At 38.2% G+C, this 19,134-nt stretch overlaps 2 protein-coding genes and 1 non-coding gene across 3 annotated transcripts in view; 2 read left to right on the top strand and 1 right to left on the bottom strand.

The window, feature by feature from the left end:
- Nucleotides 1–1,873: 1,873 nt before the first annotated feature.
- On the top strand, nt 1,874–2,070 carry LOC126389535 (U2 spliceosomal RNA). Its single transcript, XR_007569876.1, has one exon. It is a non-coding gene; the product is annotated as a U2 spliceosomal RNA (small nuclear RNA).
- A 1,717-nt stretch (nt 2,071–3,787) lies between these two features.
- ppid (peptidylprolyl isomerase D) lies at nt 3,788–15,118 on the top strand. The gene is made up of 10 exons (XM_050042481.1): nt 3,788–3,958; nt 4,678–4,818; nt 6,627–6,733; nt 7,566–7,754; nt 8,190–8,312; nt 8,695–8,801; nt 11,351–11,492; nt 11,736–11,822; nt 12,140–12,182; nt 14,452–15,118. Exons 1-10 carry the CDS (start codon nt 3,874–3,876, stop codon nt 14,541–14,543), a joined length of 1,116 nt encoding a protein of 371 aa, XP_049898438.1. The 5' UTR covers nt 3,788–3,873; the 3' UTR covers nt 14,544–15,118.
- The window catches only part of etfdh (electron transfer flavoprotein dehydrogenase), an 18,749-nt gene continuing 14,542 nt past the window's right edge, over nt 14,928–19,134 (bottom strand). Inside the window, exon 13 of the mRNA XM_050042474.1 lies at nt 14,928–15,667. Coding sequence (XP_049898431.1) covers nt 15,504–15,667 — 164 coding nt within the window. The 3' untranslated portion in view covers nt 14,928–15,503. The remainder of the gene's footprint in view (nt 15,668–19,134) is intronic.

Genomic DNA, 19,134 nt, shown 5'->3' with positions numbered 1-19,134 from the left:
TCAAAATTAAAAAACAGTAAAAGTCTTGAAGACAAATAACAAAATTTGCTCTCACCGCCCAAGTGTGTATTATCTTCATTATAATGCTCAAATGTGTTTTAAGACTCCAGGCAGATTTTTTAAAATATATTGTTTTTGGTCATAAAAGTTGCTGACCCCTGGCATAAGAGTTCCTCTTAGCTCAAAAAATTAAGGGACAATTTTGTTCCGGCACTGAGTAAATTTCCATAAAACTTTTATTGTTTTTGAGTTTGTTTTACCAATCAGTCGTGTAATAACTTGAATGAATTTATTGTGCAACGTTATGCATTACGCTAATACGATACAAATCAGAGCTAGTTTTTATCTCTTCGGGGACCGACGACTATACATTTAATCAACAGTTTATTACATGATTAAAAACTGGCAGACAAACTTAAACATGTCATTATCAGTTAAACATGTGCAACAGGTTGTAGTCGAGATGCTTTCTGTCCTCTCGGCGTCCGTCCGTTTCTTGGCCGCGATGCATGATGGGTATATATTACTTGGTGAGTGACCATCGGTGGATTGTGGGGTACTTTGGGTTCACTATGCAGGGTATACTAATTCCCACTATACACTGGACAGCACTACAAAATGGCGAACTCACTACAGTAGACAAGTGAGTAGTGCGTGATTTCGGCCCATGTAGCTTACACTGTACGCATGCGCAGAACCGTAAATCACACATCGCGATAGTTTATCTGGCACACGACCGTTGACCACACTGTAACAGACCACTGAGACCTCGGAGATGTTTTCTTTTCATTTTAACCTCGATGTAAGGACATGTTTTTGATATCAGGATGTCTTAGGGCAAGTAAACTTACAGCGTCACATCTTTCTTGTCATGACTTATGTCATACTAAAGTTAGCCTCGCATCACCAGGCTAAACGGGTCATAGAGTTGTTAATGGCGTCAACGCCGTGGTTGTAGCTTTATGTGAGTCGTTGGCGAGGATTTCGAGTAACCGGTAGGCCCGAGAAAAGGCTACAAAAATAAGAAAATAGATACTTAGATATAGATACAACTGTATGGACGAATCCACAATATTTACCAATATTTAACCTATTACTGTGTGTTTAAATATACTTCGGCTCAGTTAGATTTAAATTTCAGTGAAGTGGTGACGTTAACTGTCGTCTAACGTCAAGATTTTCTGTTGTTTTGTTAGTCACAATGAGAACCTACGCAGTTAATAAGTCGGACAGTACGTCCAAAACTTGAATAATGTATTTTAAATACATTTTTCTAACAGCTACTGCACATGTCTGCCGTTTTATCCAGCAGAGGGTGCCACAGCTCAGTTGTGTTGAAGAAGATTTTTAGGAAAGACCTATTTTATTTGGTTGTGCCTCAGAGTTTTGGTATGCCCACTCAAAGTAGCCCATCTGTGTATCTCTGTGTGTGTTTTAATGTGTAGGCTACTAACTGCAGTCAGGTTTTATGTCTATTATTGACTGTCGAGCGCCATTTTGTTTTAAAAAAACAGAGACACTACATTATTTTATAATCCGCAGAGGATTCCTGTCATGATCAGCCTTCTAAGTGATGATATATATGAAATAATAAACACTGTTTTATGTATTGTAACGTTGTTTAAACTGTATTTCTCCCGTTTTGAATTCCTATTGGATTACAAGGCATCACGTGACCCGGAAGAGTCAACGAGTCACACTCGCTTCATCTGTTTCTTTACTATAATGTGCTTTTTGGCAATTCTGTCTATTGCCGTTCGTGGTACTTTAATCTTATTATCCCAACTGCCCCAAAACATTTGTTAAGCTTCTAAACCCGTCACTTAGAACAACCATACGGTGAATAACCCTGTTACGCCTGCCGTGTTACGGTATCGCTTTCATGATTTTCGACATCAATGAAGTGTAATATCTATTCTCACTTGAGTCTAACTCAAATGGTTTCCTAGCTACCCAAGCTATACACGAAACGAAACCAGTTTTTGGAATGGGGAGCTGGATTAGGGTTCGTTCTGTCCACTCCACGCATCGACCTGGTATTGCAGTACTTCCAGGCACGGTGCACCACCCTATTAATGTTGAATATTAATCAGGACATTATTTAGTAATCCATGATGATGAGATATGACAGTATCATATGTATAATGAGTATGTTTTTTTGCAAGCAGCACACCTGTTTGTGATCTGTTCATTTGGCAGTACTCTATTTTTTTGTGACAGTTGTTATTAATGATTAACTGTTTTTTAGGATTTATTTTGTCCTCAGACGTCTTCAGGTGTGACACCATACACAAATGCCATACTTCAGTCATACTGATAATCTGTGTGTGTCATTGTATATATTGGTTGCATCTGTTTTCACCCTACTGGTAGAGAGATTTGTTATATTTAGTGCCAAACTGTTAAGTAGGAACAGTCTCTTTTTTGTACTCATTTCATCTTTGAAATGTTATTTGTTTTAAATATTTTGTCATTTATTGTTGTAATGTCTAGCTATTCACTTGTCACTTTTTCTGTGCTGTTTTTCTCCTGCTCTGTGAAGCACTTTGGGCTGCATGATTGTATAAATGGTGCTATATAAATAAAGTTTAATTTGATTTTTGATTTGCTGTAAGCTATTTCTTCCATTTTTCATCTTACTGTTTGCAAGTGTTTATATTATATATTGAACCTTACTGTGAGCTAGTTCTTATATTCTACACCTTAATCTAGTTTATTTAGTTTTATATTTGCTATACATTGCTTTTTCTACTTTGTAGTCTATATTGCATGCTTTGTATTGGGATAAATAAAGTTCTGCCTTATCTTCATTCTTGTTATAAGAGCAGGAGGCTGCAAAAGTAATGTAATTCATATCACTGTAAACAAATAATCAAAACAATAACTTGTTGAGTGAGACAAGATTGATAAAGAAAACGTGTTGTGTTTCAAAAATATAAATAATATTGTTCTTTTTTCTTCTGCTTTGTTTGATTGTGTTGTTAAGCGTCATTAAACTTCAATTTGAATTGAACTGTCAGATCTGTTTATTATTATTATTAGGCTAGCTCATTCCCCAAATGTAAAAATCTCATAGAAATAGAATAGTCTATTCATTATTTTTTATTATTATTAGCAATGTCAATGGAAATCCTCTCTGCATAATTTCTGCTGCTGTTGTTTCCCAATCTGCTTTCTACTGTTTTATCAAAAGAAGGGCAAATATTCTTTATATGTGTGCACTTAATTTTCTGTTATCTAAATTATTTGTGCTGTTAATTACATGCACACATTGTATATATTTCTTATTCTTATTTCTTTTTATGTATTTTGTACTGTAAAGTGTAGCATAATGCACATATTTTTATATTTAACTTGACCTACTAGTTTTATCCATTTTAATGTAGTGTAAAGTACATATTTTTATATTCATATACACTTTACACGTTTTGTATTTAAATTATATTTATTTTAATTATATAATTTAATTTTATTTATATTTAAATCTTCCTTTATTATAAGCATAATGCACTTATTTTTATATTTATTACATACTTCCTATTTTTCTACTTATATCTAATCAGTATGATTCTCTATAATTGACATCAGAGCGACTGTAATGTGTCACAGATTTTCCCGAGGGATCCATAAAATATTCTGATAAGGATTCTGACGCTCATTGATCAATAGACTGTTCAATAAACCAGCCTGGGCAATAAACTCATCTTGCAGATGCTGTAATCTCGCGTTGTTCTGCGTGATTTGGACAACTTCAAGTTACGCCCCCTTTTCAGGTTACGCCCCGTACATTCAGTCCGCAGACAAAACCCTCTCCGCCGGCCGGGTTTAGCTAGGTTAGCCCAGACAAGTGTCTGAAATCGCCCTGTCCTTAAAATGTCTCACCCGATACCGTCTGACAAGCCTTCAAACCCCGAAAACCCTCGTGTCTTCTTCGATGTAGACGTTGGCGAAGAAAGAGGTCAGGACATTTTAATTTTAACGTCTGCTAACTGCTTTTTAACGGCCAGTTTAACCGTTAACTTTAGCCTTGTTAGCTTAGCACAACCCTGGCTCGTTGCGTTAACTTCTAGAAACTGATACATACATTTTGGTAGCTTCCAAAAGACTTACAGCTCACGAATAGGCCAGTTTGTATGTTAACATCGACACGAGCAGCTGGCTAATTATTAATATGAGATAACGTTAGCTATGAGTCAGATAAATGGTGATTAAACGCTGTAGAGCCTGTGAGTGTGAACCACGTGTGGTTGTGTTGTCGAGAATGACTTGTAAATTTAGCCTTGCTGTCATGTCACTGTAATATAGCAGTACTAGTCGCAGCAGTTGTTTTGCATTAATCATATGTGTAGGTAGTTTAATATTAGCCCATTTGGGTTAGCATGTGTTTTAACTGGCTGCAGCTAACAAAGTAAAACACATCAAAGGCGACACTGTATTTTACAGTAGCCTGATGAGGCCTGTTTTGTAGGGTAGATTTAGCTGTGTCAGATCATTTATAATGCGTCCTAAATACCTCAATGCCCTGCTCCACATTAATTTGATTTTGGTAAAGGTAGCAGTAATGTTACAATAATGTTATTATGCTTTATATGTGATAACTTGATCAAGACTACACCTTGGTTTGTGTAGTCAATCAGAATCTGTAGTGATCACTGATTATTTTGTCTCTGCCCACAGCTGGCCGGATTGTACTGGAGCTGTTTGCTGATATCACCCCCAAAACTGCTGAAAACTTCCGGGCACTCTGCACTGGAGAGAAAGGCACTGGCAAATCCACTGGGAAACCGCTGCACTTCAAAGGATGCCCGTTTCACAGAAGTAAGTATCCACCACTTCTGCATATAGTGGGACATATCAGTTTGGAAGTTTTAGTACACACATTGGGTCTCATTCATGAAACATGAGCAGAACAAATTTGTTTAAACTGCTCCTAGAAGGACACATACTTGTATTTCTGCATGCATCAATATGTTAGTAGCTCAGATCTTTTCGTAGATACTAACAAAATCTACACCTGCTTTGGACTGCTTATAGTCCTCATTCATTCATTTTCTGTAACCGTAATCCTGTTAGGGGTCGCGGGTGTGCTGGAGTCTATCCCAGCTGACATAGGGCGAGAGACGGGGTACACCCTGGACAGGTTCCCAGACTATCGCAGGGCTGACACATAGAGACAGACAACCATTCGTGCCTATGGGCAATTTAGGGTCCCCAATGAACCTGCATGTCTTTGGACTGTGGGAGGAAGCCAGAGCACCCGGAGAAAACCCACGCTGACACGGGGAGAACATGCAAACTCCACACAAAGGGGCTCCCCCACCCTGGGGTTTGCAGCAGGAACCCTCTTGCTGTGAGGCGACAATGTTAACCACTGCATCACAGTGCCGCCATGAGGAACACATTAATATTGTTTTTTATTATTAGAAATTACAATTATAATCCGTATTGTGTTGTTATGTTCAAATTATATTTAGCAAAGTTTAACAAGACAAAAGGTTAGAAATTTAACACATTTAGATGAATGTAATTAGCAGATTTAAGCTTCAGATTTTGTTTCTTAAAAATGTGAAGGGGTTATTTAAATCGACTAAATACATGTGTTTTCTGCATTTCTTGCATCCCGTTCCCACTTCAATCAATCAGGAGAGAGAGCTCCACAGATTTATCTTCTGTTAGAGTGGCGAGACTGTGAGAGCCCCTTTATTGACCACACATGAAGCTATCAGTGATGGCAGTGAGAATGTATAGCGATTTAACACTTAGTACAACACGTACAACACCTTACCTTCTGAGTTTGCTATTGACTGCTTAAGTGGAAGCATGTCGTGAGGTCCCTCGGGTGATCCAAGCAGTGCGCTTATCTGCAGCTGTGACTGGGAGGAGCCTCCTCCTGTAGCTGGTGTGTTTTTTGTGTGTAGTGATGCGACAAGTTTCATAATGAACCAGTTTCATTTGACTTCTTGGATGGTTCTTTCTTTGTTTGCTCCATGTTCTTAGGTCGACAGGATCCACCTATTCGTAGTAATTATCACTTCCATATATGGTCGTTTCTGGCTATTCATGGGCGGGGTTGTACGATAGTTGCAGACTAGCAGGGAAGTGTGCTGTCAGTTTACAATTGACTGGCATTCATGAACATACACAGGTGTCTACGATCAAATCAGAATTTTCTACAGGGTTCATGAATCTGGTGTAGGTTTTGTATGTGCAAGTCTACTCACAGATTTACTAACATTTCATGAATGAGACCCATTGTGTGTAGAAGTAGCTACAAGGACGTCAAATGCAGTGAGCCACATGGAGAATCTATAGTTACGTTCCTACTGAACTCTTTTTAAAAATACCATTTATTTAAGTGGTCCGTTCATTAAAATCCATTAGTATAACTGCATGCACTTTTACATTTTAAAAAGGCTGAGTGGGGCAAACAAGTCACAATAACGGAATTAAAAAGCACTTATTCATGCCTGAGGTGGTATCATATTTAAAATGCAAACTAATTGAGTGGATTTTAACAGGCTAATTGAACCTGTGGCTCTTAAGTTTTTAAATTAAGGAGCCTAAATCACTGGCATTAAGTCTGGAGTATCTGAAAAGTAATCTGGCTGTAAATTTGTTTTTGCCAGTCATCAAGAAGTTCATGGTCCAAGGAGGTGACTTCTCCAACCACAATGGCACCGGTGGTGAGAGCATCTACGGGGAGAAGTTTGAGGATGAAAACTTCCACTACAAGGTAAACTTCTTAACACCAGAATCCCCATTATCTGTGTCCACTGCTAGGAAATTTTAAAGGGGTCTACACTAGTGCTTAGTTTCTTAACTCACTGTCAATATTTGTTAGCGACAGTAAGACCAAGGCATTCTTGACTACAGAAATAAAAGCGACTCACAGCAACTCTCTGAGGAGTATACTGGAATCTTTATGGTATTATCTCCATGTCTGTTCCAGCACTCGCCATCTGTCGCTCAGTAAATTCTATTGGGTCCTAAAAAATATCCTCTGTACGAGATTGTACCATACCATTTAGCTGCACTGCATTTGGGCAGCGAAAGCCACATATCAGTGGAACACCCTGCCTGACGATGTGAGCAGCTGCAGCTCTATCAGCACTTTCAAAACCAACTTTAAAAGTCTGTGAAAAGCTGCTCTGCTCTGGAGTCACTGACCTTGAATTCTATTTTATGGTCCTAGTGAGTTGCTTTTCTTTGACAAGCATGTATTTGTGATGTGCTTTCGTGTGAAGCCTTTTATTCTGTGTCTTTTCTTTTTTGTGTAACTTTGTAGTAAGGTTTTACTGTTACTGTTTGACCCACAAGATGCAAATGAGCTTAAAGCTATAATCTGGTACGGTGCATCAAATGGGGACATATGGTTTTAACTGTACATGTTCCATTTTAAATTAAAAATGTGATCCTCTAATTAGGCAAGAAGGTATTAGAATAAAAACTTCTAACAGAAATAATCACACAACCTTCTCACCTTACCTGTGTGCTTGTTCCTGTTTCTCTGTGTCAGTAGTGCCATCTTTTGCCTGTTGTAATAATTGATTCCTTTCTCCATGTAGCATGACAGAGCGGGTCTGCTGAGCATGGCCAACGCTGGGCCAAACACCAATGGCTCACAGTTCTTCATCACTACTGTGCCCACTCCACACTTAGACGGCAAGCATGTAATCTTCGGACAAGTGTTGAAAGGGATGGGAGTCGTAAAGTTGCTGGAGGCCATTGACACTAATGAGGACGCCCCTGTAAAGGTAAACATTTCAATTAAAATTAGTAGAGTTTGATTACAAAGCAATGTATTAACATTTTTGCAAAGTTGGCACCTTGTCGTTGCAGAGTATGGGTGCTTTCAGACCTAGAGTTGTCTTGCTTTGGTCCGAATCAGCGACTGATTTTGTTAGAGTTGCATAATTGCCTAGAGTTGGTTCGTGTTCTCACGGCAGTAGTAACAAGGGGACCAGATCAAACACACATACTTTTATTAAAAATAGTTTTAAGTTTCAGTTAACAAGAAAACCTTCTGTTGTCATTTCTTTTAATGGTCATTGTCATAATAATTGGGTAATACTGTCTGCTGTGATATTTTTTAGATGATTTTAATGCTGTGAAAATCTCATACCGTCGCAACCCTAATTCATTCATGACATGTTCTTGTCTAAAACCTCTGCTGATGTTTACCTTTGCAGCCTTGCGTCATAGCAGACTGTGGAGAGCACAAGGACGGGGACAGCTGGGGCAATGCACCGAGCGACGGATCAGGGGACATCCACCCAGACTTCCCCGAGGACTCTGACGTCGACTTCAAAGATGTAAGTACCAGTGACGTCTTTGATCTTCAAGGACACAAGTGAACTTTGGCAGATAGCATCAGCCCGCCTCGTGTGCCTCTATGAAAGGGCGACTCTGGCTTCTTGGGGGAAATTGGCCAGTTTCTTGTCTTATCCGAAATCAGATGAGAAGATCAATATTAGTTTCAGTATCGAGTTCCAGGACGTGTTCAGCATAGCAAACACTGGAGGCCTGGACAGACTGCTGTTAAACAAATTCAAGGGCTCGTCCCCAAAATGAGGGCTGATGGATTATTACAGACACTTTAATTGTGCTCACTTTCGATTTTTACCTCAGAATAAAATGGTTTAGTTCCTGACTAAACGTTTTGTTTACAACCCGTCTCTTGCCCTTTGCTTTCAGGTGGACAAAGTTCTCTCTGTTGCCGAGGATGTGAAGAATATTGGAAACAGTCTTTTTAAGAATCAAGACTGGAAAGCTGCAGTCAACAAATATAGCAAAGCCCTCAGGTATACACTGTGTTAACTGTGTGTGGTTTACTTTCAGTCACAACTGCCTTTCAAAGCAACTATTCAAGTGAAGTGAATTATGTCAGATAAATATTACACCCAGTAACTGAAAGTAACTTTGTGGCTCGTGGTTGAGGCAGTGTGGTGTCTGCTGAGATGTATGAGCCTCTTCTGCGGGCATGTAGGTTATTGTCGGGGCAGTTTATAGAGCTGTACTGCTCAAATATAACACAGCTAAACAGCAAACATAGTGACTACATTTAAATGACAAGGGTTTCCTAATTTAATATTTGTCTTACAGTTAGAAAAAGACCAAAACCAACCACCCTTTTTTATTCTAACCAACCCCAAGCCCATCTGTAACTACTGAAGACATTACTCTTTTAAAATAAGTCACAGATGCGTACATTTATTTTTTTAAAATGGCAGTGGTTTCCTAAAACAGTTGCTTCACTCAAACAGGAGTAAATAGAGCGTGTGTTGGGCACTGTGGATTAGATGTATACAGCAGCATGATGAGGTGTATGTGGGAGTCTAAATAAACTACACTGCCCATTTCATGTTATGCTCTTTCAGACTTTGGCTACACAGGTGGGCTATATACAAATTATATGCCCATCCAGACCACTCTCTCCTTGGCGACAGTGTGGGAGAAGGCAAGGCGTGTGTTTTTATATCTGCAGGGCTCCAGACTGCGACCATTTAGTTGCATTTTGAGACCACAGAGCACCACTGTGACTTTCAAATTTTAGTGTATGAACTAAAGGGCTGTTAGTTTGTTTCCTGCTCACAGTGAATACGTCCTCATGTTTAATTGCGCCGCTGTAATGCTAACTGCTGAAAGCTAACTGTTAACCAGAAGCTTCAAGTTCACATCAAATATATTGACACTTCTGTCCTGAGACGAGCTGTGTGCTTCAGAATAAAAGCACCAGTGGTTCCACTTATTTATTTATATTATAACAGCACTTAATTTAACTTTGTTATAAAAATATCATAACGGTATTTTTATTATTTTATTTAACTTTATTTTAACAGTATTTTATTTAACTTTATTTTAACAGTATTTTATTTAACTGTATTATAACAGTATTTTATTTAACTTTATTTTAACAGTATTTTATTTAACTTTATTATAACAGTATTTTATTTAACTTTATTTCAACAGTATTTCATTTAACTTTATTATAACAGTATTTTATTTAACTTTATTTTAACAGTATTTCATTTAAGTTTATTTTAACAGTATTTTATTTAACTGTATTATAACAGTATTTTATTTAACTTTATTTTAACAGTATTTTATTTAACTTTATTTTAACAGTATTTTATTTAACTTATTTTAACAGTATTTTATTTAACTTTATTATAACAGTATTTTATTTAACTTTATTTTAACAGTATTTTATTTAACTTTATTATAACAGTATTTCATTTAACTTTATTTCAACAGAATTTTATTTAACTTTATTATAACAGTATTTTATTTAAATTTATTTTAACAGTATTTCATTTAACTTTATTTTAACAGTATTTTATTTAACTTTATTTTAACAGTATTTCATTTAAGTTTATTTTAACAGTATTTTATTTAACTTTATTTTAACAGTATTTCATTTAACTTTATTTTAACAGTATTTTATTTAACTTTATTTTAACAGTATTTCATTTAAGTTTATTTTAACAGTATTTTATTTAACTTTATTTTAACAGTATTTTATTTAACTTATTTTAACAGTATTTTATTTAACTTTATTATAACAGTATTTTATTTAACTTTATTTTAACAGTATTTTATTTAACTTTATTATAACAGTATTTCATTTAACTTTATTTCAACAGAATTTTATTTAACTTTATTATAACAGTATTTTATTTAAATTTATTTTAACAGTATTTCATTTAACTTTATTTTAACAGTATTTTATTTAACTTTATTTTAACAGTATTTCATTTAACTTTATTTTAACAGTATTTTATTTAACTTTATTTTAACAGTATTTTATTTAACTTTATTTTAACAGTACTTCATTTGACTTTATGATAATCATGCTTTAACGTTATTGTAACTGTAGTTTATTTAGTAGTTTACTATTATACAGTAGTTTAAAGGAGATTTCAAAATAATGAGATATATGTTGTGTATTGTGATATAACCTAAAAATATTGCACTAATATTTATAGGCCATATCACCCAGCTATACTTGTTAGTAGGATAATTCGTTGTCGGTTTTGGTCTTTTAATGGGATTTGTTGACAGTAATAAAAATATAGAATATCACAAGCATTATTCTTAAATGGAAATAAGTAACCCTGCTTGTTTTCAGTGCTAGCTCTGTTAAATGAAGTGTGTCTCTCAGTGAGAGGGTGCTTTTAAATGCAGTATGGTCACACTTGTTTGCTGAACTAAGTTCATATACAAATAAGAAACTGGAGGAAGAGTGTGCAGAAACCACTTTGTGACAGATTATAAGCAACAATGTTTGTGAATAGGCAACAAGTTGCTTCTGTTCTATCACCACCAATGAGTTTGATTTTTACCTCTGCAGGTACTTGGAGGTGAGTGGAGAGCTGCTGGAGGAGGAGGCGCAGCGGAAGCTGGAGCCCACGGCCCTCAGCTGCTTCCTCAACACAGCAGCGTGTAATCTGAAGATGCAGCTGTGGCAGGACGCTGTGGACAGCTGCAATGAGGTAAATCTGTTAGTGGGACTTATGTGTTCTAAAAGTGAGTAAGGGAATGTTAAGTTAGTGTTAGTACTCAAAATATCTTGTACTTACATTTGTTCAACATACTTTGACTTCTGGCAGGATAAATTTTAGTGTTTGGGGAAATATAACGAGCTCTAAAAAATATTGAACTCACAAACTAGTATTGACAGCTCTAGTAGAATATTAAAGGAGGATTAATCTCTGATGTGCATTTCTGTGTTCCAGGCTCTGGAGCTGGACCAAGCGAACACTAAGGCACTTTTCCGGAGGGCCCAGGCCTGGCAGGGGTTAAAGGAAAACAGCAAAGCCATGGTAACATTCACACAAGCACCTCGCTCATTAAATTTAAAAAATCAGAAGCCTTTTGAACAAGAGACCGTACAACACGACAGTTCAACATGTAGAGAATGATCATTGTCTGTATTTGTGGGCAACCTGGATCTATACAGCATTTTTTGTATTGTAGTTCAGCATTTAACTGACACAAATAACTATGCTTATTTATTTGATTGCAACGTGTCCTAGTTTATACAAACTATAATCCAGGTGCACTGATTTTGGAGATGTTGAGTATTTGGAGCAGCCTGAGGTCAGTCTGACCTACCTAATTGTGTCTCCGTACTTTTCAGATTGATCTGAAGAAAGCTCAGGGAATAGCTCCAGAAGACAAAGGTGGGTAATCTGTCTCTAACACTTGCTGTTTGCTCAGCCCTTACTCATGCTGAGAGTGCTGCAAATACTTTCCTCCATCTCCCCCTCATTTGCATTTAGTTAACTCATTTGAACATTTTATGCATAATCACATAGATTATTCAAACTTCTTATGCGAGCTCATGAAGAAAAACAGTCCAGGACTGCAGAAAAAAATGTTCTGTTTGTTGTTTGTTTGTTGGTCCTCCTAATTGAGCTTTATTGAGGAATTAAGTGGCCGTGTTCTGTGTGAGCAGCATGCAACCAAAACATTATCAAAGACCAGTTTTAAGGATATATAAACACATTAACTTCCTGAGCTCTGATCATTTTGAAGCAAACAAAAACACTTTAACAGCTAAAGACAGACGACTCTGATGTAATATTAAAACTCCCTCAGCGACCAGTGGTTGAAACCTGATGCAGTCGAGCAAAAAAAGGATATTTTGGTTTCAGTTTCTGTCCCTTTTTTTTAAACAGACACTTTATCTACTTGTATTTAAAACTCACTGGCACAAGACAGCCTGTAATGCTCTAGTGTACACAAGTATCGTTCAAGAATAATTAATTCATACTTTTGTACTGATCAAAGTCTTTACCAGGGACATCCATCTTTTTTTAAGATTATTCTTTGAGCTTCTTGCCTAGACAGTTTCCAGCATGAAGGGGGGAGAGATCCAATTTCGAATGAACTGAGTCTATTTACATGACAGTGGTGTTTATGTGGTTATTTTCACTTTGGTAGCAGCATGTCTGGTATTTTTTAGCTGCCATGTCCCAGTCACTCAATCTTTTATCATACTGGTAGCTATTGGTCAGTCCACTGGTTCCCAACCCCCCACTAGGGGTCACCAAAGCTTCACGTGGACTCTCGAGGCCTTCTTGATATTAAGGGGTGTAAGAAAACGTTTTATTATCCAGCAGGTCACATTTCAGCATTCAATTCATTTCTGTGGAAACTAAGTGAAATTGTTATTTTTAAAGGTCAGGTAATTATTCAAGATATAAATTTACAACAAATATCAGGGGGGCACGGTGAAGACCTGAACACAGCCTGAGGCTTCAATCTGTGTAAAACAGCTTTGTCTTGCTAACAGCACAGACACGTCAGATGGAAGAGGAAAACTGAATTTCTTAAAATAGAAGCCTGTTGCGTGTGTGTGATTGTGATGAACAAAGAACGCAATACAGAATCTTATGAAAGGTTCATACAAGTATCAGGAAGTCTCATCTCTGATGACATATTTACAGGAAATAAGCTGCTCCAAATTCATCGGAATTGCTAATTTTACACTATCGGCATCTGGGTTAATAAACAGTTTATTAGTTGTTCTGTTTTTTATTGTTATGCATTGAATGTAATAGAATTGAAATTACAGAAATATGGTCCCTTGTGGAAAAAGGTTGGGAACCACTGGGTCAGTCTGTTTGTTCGAGGCGCAATTTGGACGCAATAAACCTTCCCTTAATATCTAAAACAAGGGTGCAATTCAGCCCACGAGATGACTTTGCACACACAATATTGATGCACCTGTGGAGGCTGAGAGGTGTCAGGTTTAAACAGTGAGTAGATACTTCATGTAAAATGCTGCTGAAGAGGCTTTTCACCCTGACCAGAACAAAGCCCTCTGAAATAACAATGAACACTCACTGTGGTCAGATTCAAAGATATATTAACAAGCAGCTTCAGTACAAAACAATCTGTATCAGACTTCTATCTTAAAACAATATGACAGGGGCCGACTTCACCTGCTGCTTCAGCAGCTTCTACTTAAGTGGAAAATTATTTTTAAAAATGCACGTAATGAAAGTGAGTAGAAGCCTGACTGAAAGAGGAAAAACTGAGACGTGCTGTTGCATTTGCAGATATTTTTTGTAGGGTATCGCAGACTGTTCATCATCTGTTTTGTAAATGGATGAACTTTTTCAGAATGAGCTTCTCTGGAAATCAAACTGGGCTGTATGTGGCCCCTGAACGAAAATGAGTGTGACAACCCTGATCTAAAAGCTTGAATGTACGAGGTGGAACAGGGTTCTCCGCAAATCGGGAGTGCTGATGTTTTAAGCAGAAGCTTGTTGGCTGTCAGCGAGGAGATAAGAGCGATCAGTGTGCTTCATACTCTGTGGGCATCAGGAGGAAGTTATCTTTAAAGTGGCAGTGTGCAGCTAGACACAAGATGGACACATGGGGAAAAAACTATGAACATTTCATTCATTCGTTGAGCTAATTCGAAGTGTTTTCTTCCGACAGCTATCAGCAACGAGATGAAGAGGGTTCAGCTGAAAATCCAGGAGGAGAAGGAGAAAGAGAAGAAAATCTATGCCAAGATGTTTGCCAGTTGAGTTCCCGTTAGTAACATTTATCAGTATTTGAAACCATCTCCAGGTGGGAAGCTGCACTCAGATAAGGAGTCCGTAACCAGGTGAACGTGTACAGTATTTTCAGTTGGCAGGTCCTCCATATGTTTTCAAGCGAGCACATTACTCACTGTCTGTGTTGTTTTAAGGGAAATTAACTATCGTAAGCTTCGACCTGTCTTGATTCTGACAAGTGTCTTCACTGTAATGAAAAGTCTGATGCATGGCTGACTCCACGGTTCTGACAGAACAAGGTGAACACCCGACACCGGTCCTTGTTCTGGGGTTTGGAAGTAGATCAGCATAGCAAAAGTTGTGTATGTTAAATTGTGTCATGGTAGGAATTTTGATACAGTGCCCTTGGCCACATACAATCCATCCATCTGTTTTTATTTATGTTTTTTACAGAGATCAATAAAACAATAAGGATAACAGTCGAGTTCTTCATTCATTACTGTGATATTATTATCAGCCAGTGGTTTTATGTACAATACTGTGCAGATGGAATACTGTCCAAATATACCTGGAAAATTGTTGAAATAAACTTTAATTTGAGAAGAGCTTGTGCGTTTGTTCAGTTACAGAAGATTCTGTAGTTACAGTCAGTGAAGTAGTTGTTCAAACACAAGAGTTTACTTTTGAACTATTTCAAATGCCCATATTGTGGATTTTATAGATAGAACTTGTTACATATGGTCCTATGTTTTGCATTGTTTTATAAAGCCTGTACCACATAAACTGTCTCACTGTATAAATTAAGAATTCACTTTAATGTCTAACATCCTTTTAGCAGATTTTATTATTTATACCCTCAAAAACAGCTCTATAGTTATTATCTGTCCCATACTTTGCACGTTTGCCATTGCTGGCATGTACTGCAAAAATGCGTGATACTTTACAGTTATGTTTCTAGACATAAAAAGTTTAAAAAATGAAACTGGATGTTCACATTCCATTGTAGGCTGGTCCGCCGCCGCCCTCAGGCACCACCCAGTTGATGTTTTGGCTCGGGTCCTTGATATCACAGGTCTTACAGTGGACACAGTTCTGAGCATTGATCTGCAATCGCATCCCCTCTCCTGTCTCCAGGGGAACGTACTCGTACACACCTGGAGAGAAATAAACGAGTTAGATGCATAGAGACAAAGGATGTGGAATATTTCTGTAAGTTTTGAGCTCCACTTTCTGTTCTGGTCGGGTATTCAGTGAGTTCCAACCTCACTGTCGACAGTTTGCCAGCTGCCGCCTGAATGATGTTACTATTGTTAAAAAATGATGATACACTTTGATGTGCAGCGTTTCTTCTTAAGCCCTGTCTGCACAGATCTACTATAACAGAGTTCCCACAGAGCCTTGAAAAGTTTTCATTTTCTAAAAATGCTTATCCTCTTGAGGGTTGCGGGGAGGCTGGAGCTTATCCCAGCTGACATTGGGTGAGAGGCAGGGTTCACCCTGGACAGGTCACCAGACTATCACAGGGCTGACACATAGAGACAGACAACCATTCGCACTCACATTCACACCTACGGCCAATTTAGAGTCACCAATTAACCTGCATGTCTTTGGACTGTGGGAGGAAGCTGGAGCACCTGGAGGAAACCCACTCTGACACGGGGAGAACATGCAGACTCCACACTGGGGGGCTCCCCCACCCTGGGTTCAAACCAGTGACCCTCTTGCTGTATAGCGACCATGCTAACCACTACACCACTACATTGAATTCCTTAATCTAAAAATAAGGCCTTAATTGAAGTTGAAAAGTCTTTTGATTTTATGAATCTCGTTTTTCTGATGTTGCATTGTAAAATCTAAAAATAACTGGTATCATCTTGTTCTATGTTTTTAAATCATTTACTGAACCCTTTTCTTAAATTTGTATTCGGTATTAAGGCAGTGGAATCTCACATGCAGAGTGAGAGACACAAAATCACCATGAAATTTGGCAATAAATGCCGACTAACTTTTTCACTGGACCAAAGAAGTCATGTTTGATGTTACATTAGACATTTTGGAAGGACTGTCCTTAACCCTAAGTAAAAAAAAAAAAGTTAAGAGTAGCATTAAAAAAGTCAAACTGGATTAATTTTACCTTGCCTTAGGCTGTAGGAACACTGGGACCTCTACTATAATTGCCGAGATTGTCTGTGAACTTCATCCCATGTGAATCTGCGATGTCCAAAATGTGTCAAGTTAAGATCCCACCACAAATAACCAGCCATATTTCACCACTCACAGAGGTCACGTGATATTTGTCCTTTGAAAATCAGCAGCTCTGCAATTTGGGGTCATACTTTTTTCATTTCTCCATGCCAGGCTTTGACAGTACACTTTGCATATGTTGAATATGTTTTATGTACCAAATTCCTGCTTTCTGAAAAACTATTACAGCCATTGAAGGAGAAGCAGAATTGCAGGAGCTTCACAGTACAGCCTGTCTCCAGGATAATACAACATGCTTTCTGTAAGATTTTTTATTTTGAAATATCTGCCATTTTCTGTCCCAGCTGTTACCAAGGAGAAACAACAGCGATAAAACCTGACAGGAAATATGTTGAGTGAACTTTGTTAGGACACATCTGAAACTCTTCGTTTTGAAGAGAAACTTAACACCAGACTTTTGGCCTAACTGCCTCGTCCCTGGAGAGTGAACACAGTATCATCAGGGGAAGGGCTAGGAGGAGGACTAAGACACGCACAGTCACTCAGGCCTGTTTCACTGCTCTCTTTTTGACATTGATCCAAGCTGGTTTAGAACACCAGTATGCTGCTGCCAATGAAAACAGCTACGGAGAAAGTTGAAGTTATAGCTGGAGCCTGACAGTGTGTCTTTTCCAGTTCCAGTTTTTAAAAGGACGTCGATTAGAACAGGTGGGAAGATCTGCAGGGTCTTGCGTACGCACTTAAGTGTTAATGCACTATCTGCACAGCTGAGATGCTGCGGCGGCTTAATTAACTCTGCAAAGAAAACAAATCTGTCTGTGGCTATAAATACGGTTTATGTGGTCAGGATTGAAAAACAGCAAAGCATCTTTTAGACTCTGAAGGGAAAAGGATGTCAATGAATGTTTAGATAATAAAACAAGGTTCAGCTGCTGCTTTTTGCCACAAACACCATTTACATGTTTCTGAAAGACACTGCTGCTTCACGCCAGCCAACAATGCTGAGCCCATAACTAATTATAAAAATAATTAATCTTCCTAACCCAAAGCTGCAGAGTTTCTATGGTAATTGATGTCCTGCTTTATCCAGTCTCCCCTTCTCTTTGTCCTGACAAACACACACAACTGTCTCGCTGTCATTTGTCTGTGTGAACAAACATTAAGTTTCTACAGCATTTAAAAAGGAGCCAGGTGAAAACTTCTTTGTCTTTATCTGGAGACATTGCCTCAGCACATGGTGCTCTCAGAAAAGTTTAAGTTCAACCAACACTTTTTCTTTGCATTTATTAAGACGATGGAGTCTACATCAATAGCAGCTCCAGTTCAGTCACATCAGATCACATGTTAGAGGTGAGGTGTTGCAGTGTTTTCTGCTCTGTTTTAATCGAATCTGTCAAAATGAAATATTTCTCCTAACAGCTACACAGTGCTGAAAATTAGGCTGCCATTCACAGAAGAATCTAAACGACCCTGGAGCATGCTCTCATCAGAGTCCAGCATGTTCCCACCAGGATGTTTGTTGTTTATATAAAGATGGAAACATTTCCTCTTCTAGTGTAGTGGTTGTTTCCCACAGGGATGCCTGGAACTTCTTTCCCTCTCAAATCACACTTCTGTTCAATCTGCATGGAGTAAGAGCACAACCTGGACCATCTAGTTTATCTCAAAGCACAAGATTTGATGAGTTAAGAGGAGACATTAATGTTTGACAGCCAACAGCAACTGACCCACGAGCCAAAGCTTATTGATTTGGTAAGTTTTGGTAAAGAAAACTCAAACAGTTGCTGGTTCAAGCTTCTCAAAAGTGAGGATTTGCTGCTTTTCTGGGGGGCAGTAGCCCAGTCCATAGGGACTTGGGTTGGGAACTGGAGGGTCGCCGGTTCAAGTCCCCGTCCGGACCAAATGCGGAGCGTGCACTGGTTGCTGGAGAGGTGCCAGTTCACCACCTGGGCACTGCCAGGGTGCCCTTGAGCAAGGCACTGAACCCCCCAACTGCTCGGGGCGCCCGACCAAGGCAGCCCCCTCACTCTGACATCTCTCCACTTTGTCCTGTTTGTGCATGTGTGTGTATTTCTGACCTGTGTGTTAATGACAACGGAGTTAATTTAATTCAAAAAACCTTCACATGGAACCAACTTGTTGCTGTTTGTGTGAGGGAAGTATAAGTGTGTGACACATCACATTATCTTACTATATAACGACTAAAACTCTGTATGTCTGTTCCACATTTTTCTCCTCACTGACTTGGTCAATCCATGTGAAATTTGGCACAGTGGTAGAGGGTCATGGGAGGATGTGAATGAAGCAATATTAGGCTATATCAATTGGCCAAAGGGGGGTGCTATAGCAACCGATTGAAATTGCAAACTTTGAATGGGCATATCTCATGCCCCATATGTCGTAGAGACATGAAACT

Source organism: Epinephelus moara, chromosome 4 (genome assembly GCF_006386435.1).
Source record: "Epinephelus moara isolate mb chromosome 4, YSFRI_EMoa_1.0, whole genome shotgun sequence".
NCBI lineage: Eukaryota > Metazoa > Chordata > Actinopteri > Perciformes > Serranidae > Epinephelus > Epinephelus moara.
Note: the sequence above shows the minus strand (reverse complement) of the source record. Positions and strands in the feature narration are given on the sequence as shown.

What these genes read in the sequence shown, in the direction of transcription:
- ppid (XM_050042481.1), top strand. Translation starts at nt 3,874, where the DNA reads ATGTCTCACCCGATACCGTCTGACAAGCCTTCAAACCCCGAAAACCCT. An exon ending in AGACGTTGGCGAAGAAAGAG is followed by an intron (nt 3,959 to 4,677) that starts GTCAGGACATTT and finishes CTCTGCCCACAG; the next exon opens with CTGGCCGGATTGTACTGGAG. An exon ending in AGGATGCCCGTTTCACAGAA is followed by an intron (nt 4,819 to 6,626) that starts GTAAGTATCCAC and finishes TGTTTTTGCCAG; the next exon opens with TCATCAAGAAGTTCATGGTC.